Raw genomic sequence first — 25,408 nt, forward strand, 5'->3', positions numbered from 1 at the left:
AAACATCTATTGTACCAAAATTCCTATCCCTGCACCGGTGGTAGGCAAACTTACACTACAGAAATCCTTCAAAGGCCAAACTATGGAGTTGTAGGAGCTTTTGCAGAAAAAATTCCTACAAATCCTTAAAGGGTTTCATACCCTTCAGTGAACCACATTAACACTTTAAGGCATTATACAGGCTAGCTTTAATTACAATTAGCCAAAAAATTGTTTCATCTTCCAGAACTAGTTTTAATGACACTGTATATGACCTCTTTACTTCAACTGTCTTCAGACTAGTTTAAAAAAAAAAAAAATTGTAAATAGAACACTGAAGAGGTTGTAGACTAACTTATTACTGCAGTGCTATTTAGGTTCTGACTTCAATGAATTTTATAAACTTGATAAATGCATCTCAAAGAATGTTCCACTCCGTATCTTTACATACCAGTAGATGCCTCTTTTTATACCGTTTTTTATCTTATTCAGTAATACAAAAAAGTCAAAAAGGAATTTTGGACATTTAAATTACAAATCCTGTGTTAGGAAATATCTTTAGCTTTACAGATAGGCCTTATTTTTGTTTACTGTAGAGAAGTACACTGCTATTTGTACTGTGGTCTCTTGATTTTACACAATAAAAAGAATGAATTTAACAAACTCTCGATTAAGAGGACAATGTATGTATTTATACCCTTTTTGTGCAAGCTTTCTAACCCTCCAATTCTTCTGATTTAGGACAGGTTGAGTGCTGCCTGACAACTTTTAGACAGCCATATTACAGTGAAGAAGATATGCTAAACAGCTAACAGTGAAGTGACAGTCAGCAAATTCTGCACCCATTTACAACTTGGAGCATCTCTGGGGGAGGAGTACATTCTCTTCTGCTATTTTACCATCTTAAACTTTTCAGTGCAGAAGAACAAGTTGATTTCCCCTCTAGCAGGAGGGTTGCAGGACTAAGTAATCAGACCTTGAACATTAGGGATTCTAAATCTTGTGTTTAAAAGTCCCTTTTACTCTACTCTATTCCTTACTCCCGTCAAAGATAAGAGATGGCGTAGTGCCAAGCTGTACAGTTTAAAGTGCAAGAATGTTCAACCATGGTTGGAGATTAAATATCTTACATTCTTTGCATGGATGCTGTAGAGAAAGCAATTCAGAGCACCTGAGCAAGAGTCAATACTTAAGTTTTATTCCCAATTCACCACCTTCCTGCATTCTCTTATGTTAAGGCCTTGTTACTTAAAGACCTTATTTCCCTTAAGCCACCTATATAAAATGGGTATAATGCCTACCTTGCAGAGGGAATCTTGAAGCTTTGAGATCTTTACCTGGAAGGTGCCATGTAAGTGCTTATCAGCTACTGCCTAGATTACTCAGGAAAAGGGAGGAAACACTTAGACGAATACAAGTTTTAATCATTAGGCAATTGAACAACAATATCAGACTTAAATATAATATAAATTGTTCAACAGCACAGACTAGGCACTTTAATGGAACCAAATGTGAATAACTTAACTTAGTGCAGTAAATATTCAGAAATTTGGCACTAGATTTAGTACCTTTACTGAAAGTGCTTGGTGGTATACACTTGCAGAGATCACATTAAAAGTCATTTTTTTAAGTGTTTAAGTATAGCTCTTGACACTGTCATAGGAACGTGCTGTGATATTAAGTCTGATTAGTGCTGGTCTGGTCTTCATGATTTTTGGTTAGTGACTTCATTAACTCATTGTACCTACATGTAACAGTAAGTATCTGTTGTTACCAAGTAGTCTCTTCTTGAGCCACTGCTTTCCACTTACAACTTGGTTTGGGAGAAGATGATGAAGGCAGCAGCACAGTTAAATTCTACTGTCCACTCCACAAAAACCTGTTTCTTGGTCACTACTTTAAAAAGTTACCTGGTTGGATTTTTCACTCTTCAATTGTGTTCAGCTGAAGGAAGCCCAGCTCTTTCCTTGCCCCCCCCACCCCCACCCCCCACAGAATGCTGTATTGGTCAAAGATAGCCACATATTACTAGGCCAGCTCAAGACAGGCTGGCCCAGAATTAGCTGCCAGGGTTGCCAATCTTTTCCAGCTGCAAGGAGTAGGATAATGGAATATCCATTAAGGCATTTGGCATTAAGCAAAAAAAAGTTCACTGCAGTCCCATACCGAAGAGGAATTATAAACAACAGCATGACTCTCGAACTAGTCACGCTGGTACCTGGTGAGTAGTCTGGAAATCCCTCAGCCAGTAGAGAGGCAAGGCTAATAAATCCGTACTGTTGTGTCTATTCAGGGTGGGGCCCTAGTCCAAAGACTCATATCCCCGTGTTCTATATAGACAGTAATGCTGGATGATAAAGACTATGTCAAAGATGATGGAGAAGAGGCCCAGTCCAAACTTAGTTGGATCTCCAAAGATTAATTTCCATTCATCTGTCAAAATAAATAAGGTAGTCTGAAAAGCTGCATTGTCACTCACATTAACCGATTTAATAGACTTAAGCTGGTCTTGGCCATCCCTTGACTTAAGGATAATGGTTATTCCATAGTTGCGGGTATAAGATAAATCATTAAAGTTTGTCACTAAAATGGTTTATTTTTAACAGCACAGGTTATTCATCATAATTTGATTTCACTACATTGTGCGGGTTAATGCAATAAAGGTACTCTGTGCTGCTGTATAGTTACAAAGAACAACTGTGTAAATCGCTTACATTAGAAGACAACCAAACACTTATCCTTTACCACATTTTTATAGCACTGATGGCTGCACGTGCTGCCATGCAGGACACCTAGGTTTGAGAATGACCTTAAGTGGGTCTGGACTGGTAGAAAGTGCTTTGTGGCAGGTTTTTCCTTTAGTGGACAACGTAGGCCCTAAAAGACACTTCAATTCCATGCTTACCATTGTTGTAAGACTGCAAAAACATCTGAAGGAGGCTGAAGCTTCCACCAGTAAAATCTAGTAACACATTTCCAATGCTCCACCCTTCAGTACTCTTCCGCTGAAAATTCATGTATGCCTACAAGAGAGGCATAGCAGGGAATCAGATCAAAGTGAATTTAAATATGCTGCATACTTTGCCTTTTATAGGTAAAAATCAAATATTTTTGCAGATCAAGCAGTCAGACAAGACAAAACTTTTTATTCTACCCCATCAATAGAGAATTCTCCACTTAATTTTGACATCAGATAAGCAGATTGACCTTTCAATGCCTCAGTCAACCCCAGCTGTAAGAGAGCCTCGCTGGTTTAACAGACTGCAGTTTTCAGACATTGCAAAAAAGTTACTTGCATGCTTAGCCAGCACAAAAGCCATCAATCAAGTGATCTGTTTTGATCACAATTCTAAAATAGCATAGTCAGCATTCTAGAATCATATGCACCACATGTTAAAGAACCTGCAGTGCTCTTCCCGGTAGCTGCCTATATTAGCATATGGCATCTTGATACCCACTTGAGTTAGGAGACATTAGTGCCCATTTTTACCTGTGGAAAGTATTTTATCAGTGTGATTCCCAGTTTAATGTAAGAAAAGAAAAATAAGAACTGTAGCCATGTGATTTCTCCAGCTGCAGCCACAGACAGGGTGGTAAATGTGAAGATCCATGCAATCACAAGCAGCCCAATAGCAACTCTGGACACTCTTTGACTAGCTCTCTGAAAAACAAGACATTATATACATTTAGAATTAGTTATACCCAGCTCCCTCCCACCCCTGTTACCATAGGATGCACAATGCTGAGCATACTATACAACCAAAGCCCATTGCAGAACTGGCTAGATTGACCCCTCCTCCTCCTCCTCAAGTATGATACTAAAACAATGTGGGGATAACAGCTTGCTATAGGTTTATGATAAAACAGCACAATTGCCAAGTCCAATTCCCATGGGAATCTTGTTCAGAATGTTAGCATCCAGGAGGAAGGGGTCAAAAATCTTTCTGCAATGTTTTTGTGGGAGATTTGTGGGACTTGTTCTATTACTCAACTCTAAATTAAGACAATTTGTGGGGCTTTATGCTCATAATAGCATTTGAGAGATCATCAGTGATTAGGGCACAGAGAAGCTTCCGAAGTCACTCTTACCACACACCCTGACTTTTCTTGAAACCATCCTATTCTGGCAGAGGGGGCAAGGAGCGCATATACACACACACCCCTCTTTCACAACTTGTTAACCCAGAAGAGGTATGAATATTTTTTTCCACCTAGCATGTTTACTGTCTGTAAGTGAACACCATCCACACATATTTTGTATTGTGACGGCAGTGAACTGAGCACAGAAGTGGAACCCCAGAACACCTCCCAAATCTAAACCGGATTCTGCTAGTCCGCATGGCTTTGCCAGAGTAATAGAAATTGTGCCCCCATTTTCCCTGTAATGGCAATAGTATTTGCCTACCTGAGAAGGATGTTGAGAATTAATGTTTGTAGAGTGCTGTGAAAATGAAGAACCCTATAATTGCTAGATATTCTATTAATATTTAGCCTCAAAGCTTAAACATAATCAACTGTTTTGGCTTCATTTGGAATACAAGAGTATCATAGGTAAACCTACCTCATATATACAGCACTGAAATATTAGAAAGAGAGTTAAAGCTACTGCATGGAGACTGAAGAAAACATCATTGCTGTCCACAGGGTTCACTCCATTGGGATACTGGCGTAGGAACTGCTCCTGAGTATTAAAATCCCAAGCAAGTCAGCTACCATAACTCTGTTCTACAAGTAATGAAATATTTCATTGAAAGAATGACAAGTGCACTTACCTTGACGTAGGCTATCCAGAAAAGTCCTACATTAAATACACTGTATGCTATGAAACCAGTGAGGTTTAATGCTACGTAGTCAAAGCTTAGTCCAACAACACTAAGAAAGAAAGAAAAAGAACCAAAAAAAACCCACTTTACATGTAAAGATTCATCTGCAGAGCAGTATGGTCAGTGCCATAAAGGGACTGACTTTCTGACACTAGAAGGTTCTGATTTAAGGGCTTTCTACATTTACTGTTCCAAGAAGAAACTGTGGCCATACTGCTTTATAAAAAGTCATTTGTATGCAGTGAGGGTTGCCCCTCACACATACTATATATTTTGATAGCGTTTACAATAAAGTTTACTTTCAAAATTCATCTTGCTATGTTGTCTGCCTCAACTCCATACAACTGCAATGAATTAGATTAGATCTTCAACCAGAAGCATTACATCAGAAGGAGTCCATTCCTACTGCCCACTGTTCTGTCCTCACATTCCAGGTAAGAGTTTTAAACTTTTATAAACAAACAATCATTTGTTCACTCACTGAGATAAAGAACCTCAAGTCAGAGGCAAGATAACTCGTCATTGTTAAAGGCATGGATTCTAAATGAATTGGTTACAAATACGAAGTGTCTTCTGCAACAAGGGGGGGGGGGGAGAGAAACAACAACAAAATCTTGTCAACCATCCATATTACATCATGGTTTAGTGTTAGGTCACTGGAGGATGTACTTAAAGTTCCATTCTCCCTCCAATTTATGTGCTATTGAAAGTTCACCAGGGCTGAAATTCACATGTAGTCACACACAGTGTGTGTGTGTGTGTGTGTGTGTGTGTGTGTGTGTGTGTGTGTGTAACAACCCTCTCTGCCCAGGTGGGCGGAGCCAGACCCGCCTTGTCCTTCCCACTGGAAGTGGATAGATGGGATAGGAAGTATAAAAGGCAGAGCTCTGGCTCAGTTGGATCTGAAACAGTGAGGGAGATAAGACACATCCTGCTTACGAAGGAACTTGTGTCTGCAAGGGAGCTGCCAGGACTGCTGCTGGCCACCTACCTGGGGAGACAGAGGACACCCCTTTGATCTAGGTACACCGAGGGGAGGGGAGGGGAGGGGAGGAAGTGGCCAAGGGGCAGCTGACTCTCGTCTGCTGTAGTGCTGCCTGAAACATGGTCAGTGTGTTGCAGCTGGATTCCCCACCGATGGATCACTCTGCAATTGTCAGGGCCCTGGGCTGGGACCGGGTCTCCCTACCCCCTGCCATCCCACCCCTGGGGGGCAACCTAACCAATGTAGACCAGGTGGCAGGTGTTAGCCTACTGTCTGCCAAAGCTAGAACGACAGGTTAGCCCTGCCCTTGCGTGCAGGCCTGAGCCCATAGATGGCTCGTTAGCCCTTCCCCTGACTGCAGGCCTGGTAGTCTGTAGACTCTTTGGGGTTCTGCCCCATTAGACCAGTCAGGATGCTAACACCTGGTCTGCTAATCCCCCCGGTACTAGGCAGTGATCCTGATGATGTGGTGAGGCCTCCCTCCAACCCAGAAGGGGAGGGACAACCATATCACCACTGCAGTATGTGCGAGTGTGTTGATATATATTTTAGACACAGTCCCATCTTTCCAGTTACTTATTCACATGGCGATTGAGATTGGGGTACATTTTACAAAAGCACTTGAGTGACTTGAAAATAGGTCTTTGGTTCTTAAGTCAATTAGGCATTTAGGAAACTATTACTCTAGGTGTCGAACATGCAAAAAACCCACTCCCTGCCATGGAGTAGGCTGTATGTTTTACCTATTTCTACAGTGCCTAGTAGAATGGGGCTGCCGTCTCTAGCTGCCACAGTATAGATCACGAATAAGGCTAAGTTTTAGTCACCGGTATTTTTAGTAAAAGTAACGGACCGGTCATGGGATGTAAACAAAAATTCACGGCCCAGGACCTGTCCATGACTATTAAAAAAAGTACCGTGACTAAAACTTGGGGGCAGCATGTGGCCCGGGTCCCCCACGGGTTGGCTCCCTTCCTGGTTCCATGCTCTCTCCCGCCTCCCCCAGCAGCAGAGTTTGGGTAGGGGAGGGGGTAGAGGTGAGGCAGGCTCCTGGCGGCACTTACCTGGGGGCTCCCTGGAAGCGGCGATATCCCCCTCGCTCAACTGCTAGGCGGAGGTGTGGCCAGGCAGCTCTGTGCACTGCCTTTGCCCAGGGCACCGCCCCTGCAGCTCCCATTGGCTCAGAGCTGCCTGGCCACGCCTCTGCCTAGCAGCGAGTGAGGGGGATGTCACCACTTCCAGGGAGCCCCCCAGGTAAGCGCCGCCCTGAGCCCACCTCACCCCATCCCATGCCCCAATCCCCTGCCACACCCAAACTCTGCTGCTGCTGGGGCCTGAGACTGGCCTAGCAGTGGCCAATACGCCTGGCGCAGGGGCTGCCTGAACTGCCCCTGAGCCAGGTGCACCAGCTACTGCAGAAGTCATGGAAAGTCACAGACTATGTGACTTCCGTGACAAACTTGCAGCCTTAATCCTGAATAACCATTCATTTTAACAGGTGAGAAGTTGTGGAGTTAAGCAGAATTGTGATTAGGGGAAATTACCCTCATACACATACATAATAGACATGATCTAATTTCCATAGAGATGAGTCTGCTCAGGGAGGCATATGTATTAGTGAGTGCATTTTGCTTTGAACTCTGTTACTCACATTTTTTTGCTACAAAGTTGCCAGTATCCTCATGAGGCTACATGGGCTCCCTCTGATGGTGAATTTAAGATCTGAAGAATCCATTATTGTGCTCATGGGGAGAAAGAAGGGGGATGGGGAGAATCACTTCTCCAGCAGGGAGAGGAGTTGTTTTTTTGGTATTTTTAAATCTTTAGTGACTTAGGTCTTGATCCTGCAATCAGAGCTCCACATGTGAATGCTGCCCATTGGACTTCAATGATACTTGGCAGGGGTCCATTTGGGCAAAACCAATTGCAGGGTCAGCGCCTTGGGGTTCTGACTCGGACAGTTGTTAGGAAAGTAGCTTTCTAGAAAAGGTACTTGAGCTTGCAACAAGAAACTTTATATTTCTAATCAATTCAACTGCTATATTACTGAGGTTAATGGACTCTTGTAATAATGGGGTTTGGTTTTCTTCTGTAATGGGAATTAACTACATTAAGGGGATCTCTGATCATTCCCCATCCTACTCAGAAACCAGTCCACATATTAATGTTACAAATGGTCAAGATTCAGGCACATTTCATAGCTAGTCTCCTTACCTTTTTCGTCGCCAGTTTTCAAAAACCTGAGGGTAGAAGGAGATCGACCAGGCAAAGAAATAGATCCAGCCAGTCACCTGGTCTATAATCCTCACTATGTTACTATGAATCACTTGGAATCGAATCCGGGGACTGCAAAGGAATTTGTATTAAATCAGTTTTTAAACAGTCGTTCTCTGCACTTCCCATAGATCATACTCCTTCATTCTAATTTGTGGGGCAGAAAACTCAAGTCAGTTACTCAAAATGTAGGGTTGGGTTTTAGTAGAGAAATAAAGCTTTCCCCTTTTTCACACACCCTTGTGGTCTTCCCAAGATTTCTACAAATCCTAGTGATGTCTTGCCTACCCTCAATCCTCCTCCATTCGGTTATATTTTCCCCTCCCTTATACAGGCCTTCTGAAGCCTCTCATCTTCCTCTATTGCTTCCACTCCTCTTAGTATGTTACTGTTGTGCAACAGCCAGGTTTTACTCTTCATGCTTGGCAAGCAAAGCCTTATGATCTGTCTTGTCTTGTGTTCCTGGATATGTTGTGATGTGGGTAGCAATAGCCATGATCAAGACAGTTAAAAGCAGAAGTGAAATGAGGAAGTGATAAGACCATGCATTATCCTGCAGAGCTGTGGTATTAACGGCAACAAGCAAATGCAACTCAGCAGTCCCCATCTCACCAGTTTGTTCTGATATCAAGGAAGAGAGAGTTCCACCTGTGAACACATGATTCCTTAAGAGACTCTTTAAGCAGGAAGGTTTGTGGATGTGCTAAGTACTTGTGGCTTGCACTGAAGTCTTGTGAAAGCTGTGGGTGTGCAGAGGAGAGTCAGGCTGTTAGCATTCAAGGATAGGATTCTCAGACTTGGAAGCGTGTTAGCAAGATAGGCATAGCAACAAAGCAGTAGCCCACGGAGTTTAGGGCCAAATGGTATCCAGCTTGAGTAGTGTTGTCATGCATGCTCAGACTTTTCTTGTGTGGGATTTAGAGTATGCTGTTGAACCTGACCTATGAATGCCTAGGATTTTAGGTTTAATGATTCCAAGATACATACAAGATACAGAAGCTACCAGTACCACTTTACTTATCTCAACATCATTGTGGGGGGTGGGGGAAGAGACACTGACTGTTTGTTAATCAAGGGAACTTGCAGTGTAATTAGTAAGATATTGTGAGATGGCGTATTTGGGGGGGGTGGGGAGGGGGAGGGAAGAGTAGAAACGATTATACTACTTTGGATACCAAGGAGTTGCACATGACCGGGGTTGAACTGTAGTTTAAACTCACCCAGTTTGGTTGGAATTACTGGCATGAAGATAAACTGTAACTTGTCCAACATCTTTAGCTTTCACTTGAAAGCTAGAATTATTTAGACCTGTAGGCAATATTACCTGTCAGACAAGGAAGAAAGGTTACATGTAATAACTATTTTAATGAGGTCAGACTACACCAATTGCAAGCTTTAGCATAAGGTCTGAAGTCAGTTTTGTTACTCACTTGATCAGGTAGTTCAACAATGGTTCCATTTTTTGACGAATATGTAACATTAAATGTTATCACCAATGTCTCATTTAATGGGGCACTGTGAAGATAGATAAGTCAAATGAAGCCTACAAATCCATGTGTTAAAGGAGGTTTCAGGCCTTCTGGGAGAATTCTGATTCCATGCAGCTCAGGCAATATTGTTTTGGATGGACCACATACAATTTACATTTAATAATCACTTATGGCACCAACATGATACTCTAGAAACAGATACTGTCCTTCACTGACAAACCAATCTGAACTGGATAGAACTTGTATGTCTCCCTTTGTGCAGCCACTAGTCAATTCTAAAAGGGGTTTGAAAGATGGATAAATATCTTTTAAAAGTCTGATATTTCCCTATTCCTCCTCCCACTTTGTAAGCATCCCACCAATCCCCACCACTGCAGTCTTCTCTGAAGTCTTCCTCCCTCCCCCACCCCATGTCATCTCACATTGAGAAGGACTTTCCATTCCTGGGAAAAGTCTCACTATTAGTGAGAGACTGAGAAAATGAGTACTGCACTAGAGTAAATATCTACTCCACAGCTACAGTATGTGTTTCACTTCTGAGGTGGCTACACTTCTGTGCTGGGAACAGTGACCTCTGTTCAATTTATAAAACATTTAGGTGTCCTTCTAGATACATTTGTACATTAAGCACGTTTGTTAGGCTCATAGTAATTACAGCGGGAAGAGACTGCCTCCATCTCCCTGCCAATGCAGAATTCAATACCTCAACAGAAGAAATGTATTGGATCTTACATCTAGCCAAACTTAGCGATACAAAAAAATACAGACTGTTGTCTGAGCTTGTACCTAATGGTGAATTTTCACCCCCATGAGGGCTAGTATGAAGGCTATGTACCACAGCTTAAGTGGAACAGTGGCCTTGTACTAACCCATTGCACACGGATGAAACTCACCCGAAATCAGTGGTTTTCAACCCTCCAGTGGTGGGGGTTCACAGACTATGTCTAGGGGGTCCATGAAAGGTTGTCATAACCATAGAACAGTGGCTTTCAACCTCTGATCCACAGACCCCTGGGGGTCTGCAGACTATGTCTAAGATTTTCAAAGGGGTGCACACCTCCATTTTAAATGGTTAGAAGCCCACAAATGAAAAGTTTAAAACCACTGCCCTAAATGAACAAAGCCACCACCTTTCCTGCAAATTTAGTTAGTTATCTGAACAAGTCTTGTCCATTCTCTGTTCTGGTCTGATGCCTGTGGGTGTATCCGGTTGTAACAAAAGCAGAGAATTAAAGGAAGAGAAACTGATGTTCTAACCTTACCTTAGAATCATGGTGACATTTGTCAAGCTACCATTTTCTAATGAAACCACTTCAGGGACAGATAGCATGATGGCTCCATCTGGAAAAAGAAAAACATGAAGCTTAGATTTCTACAAAAGGATTACCTCCTTCCCAAAAAGATTAATTGTTTTCCTGTGTGGCGGAAGAAAGCAATTTGAGAGTACAAACCAGTTAGACAAGCTCATTGCGTTGGTTAGCAGAAAGGTTAGAGTGGCAGACAGCTGTGACTAGCAACAGTGTGGAAGCAAACATCAGCACTTTTTCAAGTGACTTAATTGAGACAATGAGAAAAGTGCAGACTGAAAACAGTAAATGGGCCAAACAATTGTCTCCTGGAACAAATATATTATACACATGCAATTAGTTAAATACTTTAAACTCTAAGCTAATTATAAAATGCTAATTTAAGTGTTACTGTTTCTTGCTATGATCAGCAATGGATCCTAATTATCTGTAAGAATCAGAACTCTTTAAAGCATGTCTGAAAATTGCTGCACTATCCACACGAGCCCAGCAGAATACCAAGAAATTCAAGAACTTCAGCTCGTTAACCTGCCGTTGCAGTACTCAGTCAACATCTTGCTATTGTGCTTGAAACTGTTGCCATTGAAGTGTGTACAATGCAACAATCTATTGATTTTCAGGGTATATTCATATAAGGCAGCTAGAAATAAGATTATACTTTTCTTGCTTGTCAGTCACTTTATTTAACTGACTAGGGTGCGATTACATTTCAGCTACAAGCAAGTGCCACAGTATAGCTCAGCCTCCCACAGACAGTTTTCCACTCCCCTGCCCAAATTCTGACAAATATGCCTAAATCCTGACCTGGAACTCACCACACATACCTGCTAATATTGGAAGCTTATAAAAGCAAAGAATAAAGACATCTTATCTTAAATAGGAGAGAAGGGGGGGGGAAATGGTATTTTAAATGCAATTTTTAGAGATTTTTGTTAAAATTCTATATATTGCAAGTGACTGAGTTTGGTTGTCTTATCTTGTAGACACGTCTGGCAACTATAAACCAAATAGCTAGCATAGATAGGGTGAATTTAGTGATCCTGATTGCAATATAATGAGGACTGAACTTATAGAGTCTAGCCTACTGACCTAGTCACTTACATCAATAGTGAAACAAGACACTTTTTGTGCTGACTTGTGACCACAAAACAGTCTGAAGGTAGTATACAAGGGAAGAAACTTCCCAACATGACAATGACAGCTGGAGCAATTCTTTGTTAGAAGCTATTACATCAAGCCAATACCCTTATAAGCACACCACAATTTCACCCAGGTCACCTTTAACAGGAGAATATTTGGTTTTCATCACAGATATCCTTTTAATTGACAGCCATTTTAGCTAATAAATAACCAACTGCTGATCTGGTGCACAGCTAGGTAATCTTCCCAATTTGGAAGACACTTACCACAAAGTTTTAGCAATGAGAGTGAAAAACACAACCGAGAGAGAAGTAGCAATCTTTTCTTCATCATTCTATTCTTCAGACAGCTACAAAGCAAATGAAAGGAAATTTTGTTTAGGCTCCTGCATAATTTCAGCAGCAGCAGCACAGCCCCATCTACCACTCTCTTTCCACTGTGCCCTGCATCACTTCATCTCACCCATCACCTTGCCAAGGCCATCGTTAACCCACTTCCCCACACACCATGGCCAGTCCAGCACTGCCCCTACACCTCCACACCTAGCCCCCACCCATCCCTGGGGCTGGGGCCACCGTGAGCCTATCTTGCCAAGCTCCCACTTACCACCATGCCCAGTTCCCACCTGGCATCACCATTTCTGAGCCCCACCCACCCCAGGGCCCCCTGAGCTTAGAGCCCTCCCTTTCCCCGCCCCACACCTCCCTCACACCTCGTCATCTACCCCAGCGCTCTGCTCCCCCCCAGCCAAGGCACATGGAGGCAGCAGAAGGCAGGGGGCACAGGAGGGGTGTCTCAGCGCCCCAGCCGGGGGGGGGAGGAGAGAGGGGAACTGGGGGCTCCCCTCCCCGCTCGAACCCCCGGGGCGCAGGATGGTCCCCTCACACCAATGCGCCCCCTCAGCCCCCATGACTACGCGGCGCAGTGCATGCCGGAACTTGTGGTCCTCATGGGCCGCTCCTCCGGAGGGGGGTCCCCACTCCGCTATGCACCCCGAGGACAGGAGAAACACCTACCGCTGAACCACTCCGTCCGACTACCGGCTCCTTCCTCCCATGTGAGGTGACCTGCAGCCGCCTATATCAGGCCTCCCTCTCGCGTGCCGTAGAGCCGCAATGGCTGCCCCAGGCCGCCATCTTGGGTGTGGCCTTTGGTGCTTTGGGGCGCTAGCGACGCCCTGGGGGGGGTGTTCCCTTTTGGTTTAATTAAAGTCTCCTTTAAAACTCTTTAGATATGTTTTTATCGGGGGATTGGGCCCCGGGAAGCGTCAGAAGTGGGTCGCGGGCGGGCGTTTTGCCACACTCAAGATGGAGGCTCCATCTCCTCCCCCCCCCCCGGATCTGTGGCTCCGAGGTTCGTAGTTCAAGGGTCAGCGCAGCCCAGGGCCTAGCCCAAGCCTGTCTGGCGCTGGATTTAACCCTCAGGTGGCTGCTGCTGCCCCAGGCCCTCCAGCCCTTGCCCGCTATGGGAGCCCAGAGCCAGTTGGACCTGTGCCTTGGCACTGCCTGTGCATAGGGCAGAGACCTGGCCACCCCTCGGGCAGAGCCACCCTGCCGGTGGAGAGACGAGTAACCGAGAGCCACCCCAAGGATCAGGGCTGGAGAGTGGGAGCCAGGCTGCAGGGCTGAGTCTCTGCGCCTGTCCCCTATTGCTGCCTGTGTATTGGGCATTTACTTGGGCAGCAGGCGGACTGAACACACCCAGTGGTGCAAGAAGTGGCAGCCGCCAGAGGACAACACAAATGATGGCTGATAACCAAGCTATAGGTCTGAGTCCATGTGCCACACCTGGAACTATGTGTGTGTTGGGCATAGATCTGGGCACCACCTCCGTTAAGGCTGCCTTGGTAATAGAGACAGAGCAAGGGCAAATTGTGGCCCAGAGCTGTTCAAGGGAGACACAGGCGCAGGCTGATAGCCTGGCTGCTGGAGCACAGGTGAGACATAAGCAGTAGCATTGCAAGGTAGCTCAAGACAGAGGCATTGTGTTTCACCAACACAGCTTTGTGCCACTATGTTATGTCAGCGTCAATGACTTATCAGCGTTGTTTTAATGACTTGCAGGATGCCACTTGGCTCTTTAGGGGGAAAGGAGGCAAACCAGGCGGTGGTGGTGGCATGTGTGTCTGTCTGTATATCTGAAATCTAATTTAAAATACTTCTCTTGTGTTGTATGGAAAAAGCCAAGCCAAGTAAGAGTAAAACAGTCTGTTTCTAGAAGGGTCAGTTTTTAAAAAATCAGTGGTTAGGTACCTAAATGGTTAAGTCAAATGAAGCCAAAATTAGTGCTGATTACTGTTTCTGGCTGTCCTGTAATAAGTGTGCAGTGGTGTTGTAGCCGTGTTGGTCCCAGGATATCTGTGAGACAAGGTGGGTGAGGTAATATATCTTTTATTGGACCAACCTAATAAAATATATTACCTCACCCACCTTGTCTCTCTACTATAGGCAATGAATACCTTTTTTTTTTTTCCTAGTGATTTGTGGCGTTTCAAAACAGACACAGCTCTGAGCAATTTCTGAAATGGCACCATAGTTAGCTGCTGTAGCGGACTTGGCTCCAGCATGATTGAGTGAACTTACAGCCCAAACCCAAGTTATGTACTTCGCCTGAGCATCTAGAAAACAGTAGAAAGCCCAGATACTTAGATGTATATTTATCAGAACCTTAGAAAAACTTAAAATAGATTTTTCCCTGCACCTTGATCTTGTATGTGATGCTGCTTCACAGGGAACAGAGGCAAACTGCCCTAACCCATTTTACACTTTATTTCGGGATACAACCATTAACTTCATCAGAGTGCTGCTTAAGTAGGGCATGGTGTGTTAGAAAGAAGCAACAAGATCCTTTCATCTTAAGGGGCTTTTGGTCCACTGTGTCTACTGATACAACCCAGCAAAAACCAGGGCAGAAAGATGGAAGGTACATCTCTATGCTCTTAATGAACTTGTTATGATGCTAGGCCTTGACTTTTGTAGTAGTAAAGGTAGGCACTACAGTAATAAGTAATAATAATAACAGCAGATAAACCTCATCTTTGTTTATACAATCAAAGTTATATGTTAATAGAATAATTCATATGTATTTGTGTGTGGGTAATTAAACTATAGTTTCTAGCGTATATTATTTAGCCACAAATCATCTAAATTAGTGTGTGTTGAAACTTTGAACTATGTAGTAGTAATTCAGCTATAGTAATAGTATATTGTTAAGCTAAATAATAGATGGTGTTCACTTCTAGCTACTGTATCACTGCTTAAGTAAATGCTGTACATGAATCTAGTAGATTGCCTCAGCACCCTCATAACTGATTTTATGGTTGCAGGGAATGGAGCAAGATGTCCAGAGAATAATAAAAGCCTTGAATGAATGCCTTGCGGCTTTTCCCCGGGAGCACCTTCAAAGGGTTAGTCGCATTGGTATTTCAGGACAAATGCATGGGGTTGTGTTTTGGAAAACAAACCAAGGTAATGTCCATCTTTTGACATGTTTGCTATAAATATTGTAGTATAGAAGCTAAATGGCTGAAGCCATGGAAGATGGATCTATTGACGTTGGAAATCATTTTTAGTTCTGGAATAATCTGTAGAAAACTGCCATAAAACATCTTGATGTTTTATGAAATATAATGGTCAGAAAAAGTCCTGTTAAACATGCATTTCTTCTTAATTGTAGTAGACAGTCATTTACAACCACTCATTCCATTTAATCATGTTGTTGACATACTAATTAAGGATCTGATCTTGTGAATCCTTATGTGAGTGAGTAGTCCCAGTGAAGTCAACAGGGCTATTCACGTGAGGAAGGTTTTGCAGAATTGGGATTTGGAAGGGAATTGAGCCTTTACTATTATCTATCAATTGTCCTCTGTTTGTTACCAAATGAAATGTGCTTATGGAACACACAGTACTCTTTTTATCCCATTCCCCACATGAGCCATTTTAATAGTTGTTGCCCAGTGAGTTGTCTGAATACCTGTCAATAATTCCTCTTCAGTAGAGAGGTTACTGAGTCTACCTTGCTATGAAAAGTTAGCTAGCCTTACACTTTATGGAAATGTACATAGCATTACCCATACTGCTCTGCTCTGGAATGTTGTTTTTAAAGATTCCAGTTTGAACTCAAAATACGAGGAGTGAAATTTAATAAATTTAATATTTGAATTGATGTCAGATGTTTTAAAAAAGCCCAAAACATTAAATGAAATGGTTTTCTTATAAGCCATAGATGACAGATGCACAATACTCTTATTGCTGTTGACTCTATGAGTATCTGGGAAATGGAAATGCAATTCTGCATGTGTAAGTAGTTGTAGGATTAGCATCCAAGTCACAAGCAACCAAATCAACCTCTGTGACTTATTCACATAGGCCCCAATTCTGCAAATACTCAAGTAAATGTGTAGCTGCATGCATTTGTTTACAAGATTGGGGTTTTAGATTGTAAACTCTGTAGGGCAGGGATTATAATATAGATTTTTTTCAGCTACACTGGTGTAAATCCATTGAGGTCGGGGCATTACTCCGGATTTCAGAATCTGGTTCCATGTCTTTATTCTCTCTATAACTCACAATACACTCCTATAGCTATTATTATTGAATATTTTTATTATTGCTTAATGTTGAGCTCCCTAGTTGAAGCAGAGATTTGCTGTAGAACATAAAACTGATTTTCCGAAAGTACTGATCATTGTCTGTCAGATATTGGCAGGATCTCAATTGCTTTAAGAGATCCTGAACTATTCACCACTGTGATTTTATTTTAAATGCTAAAATCATCACCAAGAAGTATATCCAAGGGCTGATGGATTCATGGGTCTGTTGCCTACTTTCTAGCTGTCCCATGAGTGCTGCATAACAAAACCTCATGACTCCATCAGCCGCATAAATTCTCATGTGGAGGTGTTTAATATTTCATTTCAGAAAGCCACATGTCACTTTTTGTTTTAAATTTCTGTATTCAACAACATGAAGGAGAATGTTTGTTTGCTCTCACTACTTTGAGTAGATTAAGTGAAACCGCATACTCTATATTGCAAATTACATTTTAATGGCATCCTTTAGGGTTAGCTTTGTGGTTAATAATAGTTCTTAGAATCAATTTTAAAACTAGAAAAATAGATGAAGTGGAAATACAGTTGAAATAGACTTAAAGGAACAGGTATCAAAGGAAGGGGGGATGGTTGCTGTATTGTTTACCTGGAGAGAGACCTGTTTAGCTCTCTCCTTCCACGCAATTGCTAGAGATAATAAAGTATCTGACTTGCTGCACCCAACCTGAGAGTGAGAACTCTGGTTTTTCTCCGACAGAAAGGAAATAAGATAGAAATGGACTTTGGACGCTTCACATAATACTATAACTTTTACATTTTGTTTAAAGTTGTTCTGTATGAGAGTGAAGTTCAGGAGCTGTATCAAAGTTTCAATTCAGGCTAGTGGAGACACTGGTCATTGTAGAATAATGCCTTCTGCCATGCTTGGTATAAGCTCCCTCTTTGCCAGTGTGGCTTAACTTCTATGGGTGAAAGCCTCACTCCCACTGTGGCTTCTTTATGCTATGTAAAAGGGCTGGAGCAGTGTAAAGGGTCCATAAAAGCCCTCTATCTGGCCAGGGGATGACTTCCCCAGCACAGGAACTGTGGAAGGCAGCTGTAATGTGACATTCTGTCTTTTCTCGATCATTACCTGTGCCTGTTCATATGGATATTATGGGTACTAGGAGGACAGAGCTAAAGCCTATGGACAGCATTTTTTCCCCTTCATCTCAGGGTAATTTTATGGCAGATTATTCAGGGCTGGAAAACATGATTGGTTAGTTTGACTATAGTCAGTACTGGTATATTTTTTTGAAGTGTTAAATGTGTCTTTGTAGAATAATTTGAGTCACAGGAGTTGAAAAGTGCCAGACCAACTGCAGTTAATTATGCTGTGATTCTCAAATACTGCCAATTTCAGGTTGCAAATGGGCCAAGAGTGGAACTGGTCACACCTTTCAGCCTGGAGAAGTTAGTCATCTGATTACGTGGCAAGATGGCCGCTGTAGCAGCAGTTTCCTCTCTTCTCTTCCTCAACCACAGTCACATCTCAGCTTGGCTACAGGATTTGGATGTGCCACAATCTACTGGTATTTGAAGAACAGGTAGAAGCCTGTGACTGCAGCTGTATTCATTAGATTTTCTGTATCATGCCGTTTCATTAGCAGTTTCTTGGCTGGAATTTAAGCCACAGTCAGTGTTCTTGTAGAAGGTTAATACCGGCTCAGGGTCCGCAGCTGTATATTTCTTCCTATCCATCATAATGCACTAGCAGGAGGAGACTTGTGAGATGAAGCAGAACTTCCCTTTAATCATAATATTAATTAAATGGCTGAAGATCATTTCAAATGGAAGTATTAAACATTAACCATATACAACTGAGTTTGATATTCTCTCATCCTTCTAATAAAAAATACCACAGAACACTTAACAAGAAAATAAACACCTCTGGTTATACATGAACGGAAACATCATCAGTTAATATAGTTTGAACCCTATAGTTGTGCCTTAAGCATAGTTCCTATATATACTTATGAAAATTTAAAATATGTTGGGGGAGTTGTTTTGGGCCAATTCCTGCAACGTGCTAAGAGAATTGGGCCCTACATTAGCTGCTGTTCCCTTCCCTCTTAGGCACTAAACAGTCCTACCAAGCCTCTGATGAGGTTTTATACATAATCTGCTGGGTTGTCACATGCTTTGCATGGGACACAGTTTTTAACTTGCAACTTGCCTTCAGCCATAGCAGCGTGTGGAATCCACAAAACCTTTGCGTAGATTCTGAAACCATTTCAGCTTCAATAAGCTATTACATTTCCCAAAGTGTCACTGTCTTCCACATCAAGTAGGAGTTCAGTTTTGCTAAAAGGAATAAAAGACTCTTGATCTTGCATTCCTCCTGAAGTTTGTTTAGATGGTATCTGGAACATGGTTGATCTCTCCACACTAATTTTTATACTGTTATTTTCATCCTTGGTACTTTTGCTTTATTACATATATTGAGCACCCTAATTCAACTGGATGGAATTAAGATTTTTTTCAGATGCTCCAAAGCTGAGAGCAGGACATCTCTGTGCAAGTATGCTGCTGTTTCTCTCTTTATAACAGGCTTTGCAGCTGTGTACTTTGCCACAAAGAACTTGTGTATTAAAACTGTTTCCCCCATCTCCCCATAGGAGTGAGTATTGTGCATGGTAACACACCATAAATCCAATTGCATGGAAAAACTAGGACTTGATCACTGAGGCAGTCTTTATAGTTGGTTCTGTGCAATTTTGATTGTGAGATTCTGCGTGTTTCTAAAGTTCTCTGGAGTGATAGAAGCAATCTTGTCTTTTATAAAGGATGCAGTTACTGATGGGACAGAGTCAATGTAATATTTGACTAATATTAAGGACCCTTAGGAGTTACTCCTCATTATCTTTACTTAATATTGCTCTGCATCATTTGACTTTCGTGGCACTATTTATTTCCTTTTATACACAGCGAGGAATTCAGTAATACTCCTCTGCAACAGTGTAATGAAGTTTTATTGCAAAGTAACAATTCACTGAAGAACATTAGACACAAATTTCAATTTTTTCTATTTTTCTTCAATAAGCAGCTTTTTTGTTTTCCCTCAGACACTCACTGTTAAATCATTTTTACAGTAAACCTCAAGTAGCCTATTCAGAATGTTTGGAAAAGATCTAATTGTATTTATTGGCCTCAAACCCAGGTGCTAATGGAGGAACTGCAGTGTTGGAGGTAGATGCTAGAGATAGTTGAAATTTTTTCTTGAAAATTTTTTTTTTATCAACAAAGAATGCTGTGTTTTTGTTTTTGTTTTTGTTTTTATATCAAAACAGATTTTTGCAGGGAAATGTCTAATTTCTACTAAATTTTGAGTTGCCAAAAATGATTTTTTTTCCTTAATTCGGATTTTTGGTTTTTCTATAAAAACAATTTTTGTAGTCAAATTTTTTTTTGTGGGGAGAAAAAATGTTTCCTAACCAGCTCTAGTGGAGCTCTTGTTTTCTAAGGATTTCTCTCATTCAATTATTAACATATGTTTCCAGACGGTTTCTTTTGTCATGTGTTTCCGGTTTTGTCCTGAATATCAACTACAAATGGAAACTGTTAGCAAGTGGATGTTTAACAAAGCAGCTGTTGTTTTGTTGTTGTTAAATAGCCCAGATTTTCTGAAGCCTTATGATGCAGCTGGTACCATCCACGACTACGTGGTTGCCATGTTGTGTGACCTGGAAAGGCCACTGATGTCCGTCCAGAATGCTGCCAGCTGGGGATATTTTAATTCCAGAAGTAAAAGCTGGAATACTGAGATGTAAGTGACAGTCATCCAGTGGATTTTATTTATTGTCTGTCCCAGATGGTGTGAATACTCCTGTAGACCATTAGTATGACTACAGCCCAGGCAGGGGGTGGTTGAAAGCTGCCCCCTCTGATGGTTGTTTGGCCCTTTGCTGAATGAGTCTGTGTGACTCACTCCAGTTTGTGGTGGGCAAGTACATCACATAAAACCTCATCACTGTTGGCCATCACTGGCATTGTCATTTTTAGAAACCCTAAGAGAAGGCATTACTGACTGACTCAGCAAAGAGGCTATGGATACTGAATTATTTGCATCCTTCCTGCCAGGGTTCTCTCTAGGGCATGGATGAGGTACAGTGGTGGGACAGAGTGGGTCAACTGTCCATGCTATATCTACATGCTGGTTAAAGAGAATTTCACTCTTCAGTGCCTTCAGCTGAGCTCTTTCATAAGCATTAAAATTCACTTAGTGTCATTTAAAAGGTGTCAGGCTACCGGGCATTTGATGAGACCTCAGTTTTATTCTTTTTTTTTTTTTTTTTTTTTTAAATGACTTGCTCTTTCAGGGGGTGGAGTCCAGGGCCCTATACATTTCAGGGATCAGTTTGGGCCATGACTCCAGAGTGAAAAGATCTTCTAACAGTGAAGGTAAAATACTTTTTAGCCCATTGAAAGGGTAACAGAAGCTTGGATTTGTCTCACTGAGCTTTTTCTGACTTGAAGTAGTGGTTGTAGTCAAGTAGCCTATACTCACATTGAAGTTTGTTTGTTGTAGCTAACATTTTCTCTTTTGTTTTTGACCTGCTAACCCTCTGCATGAGAGTTTCCTGGGAGCCAGTGTTCTTTAGCACTTGAAAATTGGTTATATGTCTGTTCTTTTGATTGTCCCTTACCATACTGCTTGGCTATGTGACTTTGGTGGTTTGAACACGTGATCCCTGCTAGATCAAATCAAGGATAAATGTAGGTGGATTTATTTACTCTTCTGGGCTATTCTGTACAAAACTGTTTTAGTTTTTAGCCAACACAGCCAATGGAACTGGAAGTCTGAACTTGTCCAAGGCAGAGCTAATTGAGTGAGCAAAAGATTCTGTAAACCCAGCAGCCACAAGCACATGGTCAGGTTAGCCTGTGACCTCAGGGATGTTCACATAGCCAGGTTGCATGCTGTAGTATTGACTAATCCATCTGTGTGTGTGTGTGTATATATATATATATATATAATTTTTTTTTTTTGGTTGCAGTTTGAGAGAATCTGGCTTTCCCCTTGACTTGCTTCCTGAAGTGGGTGACCCTGGTGACATTGCAGGGAGGATGCCCCATGACTGGCATGGAATACCAAAGGGAACGGAAGTGGGAATTGCTCTGGGAGATTTCCAGTGCTCTGTTTATTCTTGTATGACTGAGAGGACTGATGCAGGTATTATTATACAGCTGGGACACAACAACTACAGTTGTTACGAACACTTCAGGAATGGAGGTTGTTCGTAACTGAACAAAACATGGTTGTTCTTTCAAAAGTTTACGACTGAACATTGACTTAATACAGCTTTGAAACTTTACTCTGCAGAAGAAAAATGATGCTTTTAACTATCTTAATTTGAATGAAACAAGCACAGAAACAGGTTCCTTGCCTTGTGAAATCTTTTTTTAAACTTTGCCTTTATTTTTATTTTTAGTAGTTCAGGTTTATCACAGTACTGTACTTGCTCTCTCTTTTTTTTTTTTTGGTCTCTGTTGCTGCCTGATTGTGTACTTCTGGTTCGAAATGAAGCGTGTGGTTACCTGGTCAGTTTATAACTCTGCTGTTTGTAACGCTGAGGTTCTACTGTAAGACCTTTCAATAGGTCTGAGTACCATTTTCCTAGTCTGTGAAAGGACTAATAAAGTTTTTCCATTAATACCATAGCATTCTTTTTTGCCTGACTGTTGTTCCTAGCTCGGTATTTATATTGTGCTCAACACCACAGTATGTGGATAACTTATTTTCCTCTTTCAGGGTAGCTTGCTAAAAGATTAAATCTTTTCTTTCTTGTGTTGTAGTTCTCAATATCAGCACCTCTGCTCAGCTGACAGTCCCCATGCCCTTGGGATTCCAGCCTCCAGAGACACCAGATTCCTTGTCAGCTGTTGCCTATTTTCCTTATTTTGATGGTAACTATCTGGCAGTGGCAGCATCACTCAACGGAGGAAATGTGCTGGCAACATTTGTGGATATGTTGGCACGCTGGATGGCGGAGTTGGGTAAAGTATTTTGGGGACAGACAAGGCTTAATATGGGAGTTGGTCAGCAAGATATGAGGGACTGAGTCAAAGCAGCGAGTCTTGTACAGCAGTGGTTTTCAACCTGTGGTCTGCACCTCCATTCAAAATTTTCTAGGGGTCTGCAAATGAAATGAGGTTGAAAACCACAGTTGTACAGTATGTGTCATCTGTAGCAGAAATAATGTAGCACCTGATTTGTTCCCACTGTAGCGCTAGAATTTCCTACAACAATTAGGGGACACGCTCAGAATAACATTAACAGGAGCCTGCATTTGGATTGTGTCTGGGTTTTGTTTTTGTTTTTTTGTTTCAAGCACTTGAGTGAGTGAGAATATCTTTGTGGGTTCCATTTCAGAAGGAAACATTTTCAAAGGAAAAATTATAGGTCAATAAATCAGAAGTAAATCACTAATTTCCATGTTCATAGAGACTAGAAAGAGTGACTTGATTATGTTAATTGCCTTGAATTGCAGTTTTCACAGAACTTTAAATGCTTAATGGACTTTAAAGAGCCAGATTTAGTGCAGTATCATACAAAACAATCATGTCATTTCCCCCAAGTGCTTTAAAATGTGTTGTCACAACTTCTTTGATATCCTTCCCTTGAGTTGTCTCAGTGCAACAGTAAATTCTAAAATCCTTCCAACCAATGTTTGTGACCTTTGCACTATCAGCATAGAAGGTGGATATGATTGCCCCTATTAAGAAAAGGTCACTAGTTGGTTAGTTTCCAAACATGCAAGATTACCTTTACTGTTGCTTTTTCATTTTAATTGAGCCAATAGCTAATGTTTCAGAGAAAACTGTTCCATTACCAGAACTGTAGTGTTTATAATCAGAAAAGACTTCTTGGATCAAAATACTTTGGATGAGGAGTTCGTATTCCTGCAAAAGTGATCTCCTTAGGGAGAAGCCAAATACACAGTGTTCTGTTGAGCCAGCATACACCACTGAAACAGCCCACAGCATCATTAGCATACTTTAAGTCTCCAGCATTCATCTCTGACAGGTGAAAGGGACACCAGGCTGACAAAATTAGTAACACCATTTCCTTTTGACAGGGTATGAAGTTCTAGAGTCCAATGTCTATACACAAATGATCAACGCAGCCTTGGCCCAAAATGATACTAGACTCTCAATCTGCCCAACTGTATTTGGAGAAAGGCACATGCCTGAGCAACTGGCTTCAGTGACTAGTATCACTGCTTCTGATCTCTCTCTGGGTCATGTAACCAGAGCTTTGTGCCATGGGATCATTCAGAATCTGCATTCCATGTTGCCATTTCAACACCTGAAAGAGGCAGGAGTGAAGAGAATTCTGGGAAGTGGAAGTGCCCTTTCCAGGAATGAGGTGCTGAAGCAAGAGGTGGAGAAAATTTTTCCATTTCCTGTGATCTATGGAAAGGATGTGGATGCAGCCGTGGGTGCTGCAATGGTGATGCTGCACAGAAGATAAATCCATAGTTCAGGATTGTCTGATATAAAGTTTTTTTTTTCTGGACACATCAACACTTTCTTTCTGTTCCCTCAACGTTCCTGATGTTGCTTTTAATCTACCATCCCACTCAGTATGAAGAAGAACAGCTTGCATTAATGTCCCTCTCTGGTTCCAAATGTACTCCGAGTCCTGCTTGCCCTTACGTTGTCATTCCTAATTGTGCATCAAGAACTAATTATCACATGAAATTTGGCTGCGTGAAGGGAAAAGATCCATTAAGTTTGGGTTGAAGATAATACTTCATCATAGGCTCATTTTCCTGTTAGGAAAGAAGCCTGGGATGGCTAAGAAGAGCCAGTGTCTGTTAGTAATGGCATCTGTAGCCTTTGTTAGAGATGTTTTGTGGTTAAACTATCTCTTTCCATATATATGTGCAACACAATGGGGCCTAAAGGTGCTACTGTAATACAAATAAAATAATAATTTACCATATCTTATACATTGAAGAGTCTCTCTCTCTCTCTGAAGGGCTGAGCACCTTTTTGGCTCTTAAGTAACAGTAAAATGTTAGGAGGGAAGGTTATAGGATCCGTGAAGTACGTTGCTGCTGATCCAAGTTAGATTCATGACTAACTCGTATAATGACTTTTATAAACATCAGTGCTCACGCTTCAGAGTGCAGATTGGTTACCAGCTGGGGGTCGGGAAGGTATTTCTCTCATGTTTTAATGCACAATTGTTTACAGTGGTGTGTGTGGAGTGGAGCTTCCCCTGAAGAATTCAGCATTGGCAGGATATTTGACTAGATGGTTCATTGGGCTTTTATTTCATTCTAGAAAAGTTATAGTAACGCTCCTGATAGATCCATTCCCCTCTCTTCTTACCACAGTTGTTGCCAGGGAGAGGTGAAATGTGCTCACGTGTGTCAGCCCAAGAACGTCCTTTCCGTTTTCCTTGATATGTTCTATTTTAAGGAGTTTATAACTCTCTGCCTTTTATATATTGGAAGGAACCAAGCCTTGGCATAGCAACTTGCAGGCTGGATTAAAATCTTTTTTCAGTTTTGAGGATTGTTCATGTGAACTTGCCATAAGTCTCTAGGTTTCTATCCCATGTGCCATGGTCCTAAAGCACCCCACTGATCATTGTACACTCTCCTTTATTTTAAAGTAAAAGCATTTGTATTTTATTTCATCATCCAGGAGAAGTTGGACATGCATTTCCTTACTTGAGAGAGAGGGAAGTAAATAAAGTGGTTTCATATTATCTGGGTACAATTTTATTAACTAGAAGCATCTGTTTTAACTGAAATTTGGACCTGCGTATCCATCTTGTTCATTAGCAGCATTGGGACTGACTCATA

At 41.7% G+C, this 25,408-nt stretch overlaps 2 protein-coding genes across 4 annotated transcripts; one reads left to right on the forward strand and one right to left on the reverse strand.

The window, feature by feature from the left end:
* Positions 1-1,386: 1,386 nt before the first annotated feature.
* CTNS (cystinosin, lysosomal cystine transporter) lies at positions 1,387-13,070 on the reverse strand. Of its 3 annotated transcripts, none has more exons than XM_065418085.1 (11): positions 13,015-13,070; positions 12,265-12,347; positions 10,814-10,892; positions 9,492-9,576; positions 9,282-9,385; positions 8,002-8,133; positions 4,752-4,851; positions 4,541-4,660; positions 3,470-3,640; positions 2,885-3,002; positions 1,387-2,412 (listed from the first exon to the last, which is right to left on the reverse strand). In XM_065418085.1, exons 2-11 carry the CDS (start codon positions 12,329-12,331, stop codon positions 2,282-2,284), a joined length of 1,107 nt encoding a protein of 368 aa, XP_065274157.1. In that variant the 5' UTR covers positions 12,332-12,347; positions 13,015-13,070; the 3' UTR covers positions 1,387-2,281. The 3 variants fall into 3 exon arrangements, with proteins under 3 accessions (XP_065274157.1, XP_065274158.1, XP_065274156.1); XM_065418086.1 differs by lacking the exon at positions 13,015-13,070 and adding an exon at positions 12,723-12,859; XM_065418084.1 differs by lacking the exon at positions 13,015-13,070 and adding an exon at positions 12,711-12,859.
* Positions 13,071-13,380: 310 nt separating this feature from the next.
* On the forward strand, positions 13,381-24,529 carry SHPK (sedoheptulokinase). The gene is made up of 7 exons (XM_065418341.1): positions 13,381-13,934; positions 15,324-15,465; positions 17,953-18,136; positions 20,203-20,355; positions 21,587-21,762; positions 22,386-22,586; positions 23,669-24,529. The coding sequence occupies exons 1-7, from the start codon at positions 13,740-13,742 to the stop codon at positions 24,061-24,063; spliced, it is 1,446 nt and encodes a 481-aa protein (XP_065274413.1). The 5' UTR covers positions 13,381-13,739; the 3' UTR covers positions 24,064-24,529.
* The last annotated feature ends 879 nt before the right edge of the window (positions 24,530-25,408 follow it).

This window comes from Emys orbicularis, chromosome 17 (genome assembly GCF_028017835.1).
Source record: "Emys orbicularis isolate rEmyOrb1 chromosome 17, rEmyOrb1.hap1, whole genome shotgun sequence".
Taxonomy (NCBI): Eukaryota; Metazoa; Chordata; order Testudines; family Emydidae; genus Emys; species Emys orbicularis.

What these genes read in the sequence shown, in the direction of transcription:
- CTNS (XM_065418084.1), bottom strand. An exon ending in TTGTTGAACTACCTGATCAA is followed by an intron (nt 9,386 to 9,491) that starts GTGAGTAACAAA and finishes CTTGTCTGACAG; the next exon opens with GTAATATTGCCTACAGGTCT. An exon ending in TCTGGATAGCCTACGTCAAG is followed by an intron (nt 4,661 to 4,751) that starts GTAAGTGCACTT and finishes TTTAATACTCAG; the next exon opens with GAGCAGTTCCTACGCCAGTA.
- SHPK (XM_065418341.1), top strand. Translation starts at nt 13,740, where the DNA reads ATGATGGCTGATAACCAAGCTATAGGTCTGAGTCCATGTGCCACACCT. An exon ending in GTTTTGGAAAACAAACCAAG is followed by an intron (nt 15,466 to 17,952) that starts GTAATGTCCATC and finishes TGCCAATTTCAG; the next exon opens with GTTGCAAATGGGCCAAGAGT. An exon ending in ACGCTGGATGGCGGAGTTGG is followed by an intron (nt 22,587 to 23,668) that starts GTAAAGTATTTT and finishes TCCTTTTGACAG; the next exon opens with GGTATGAAGTTCTAGAGTCC.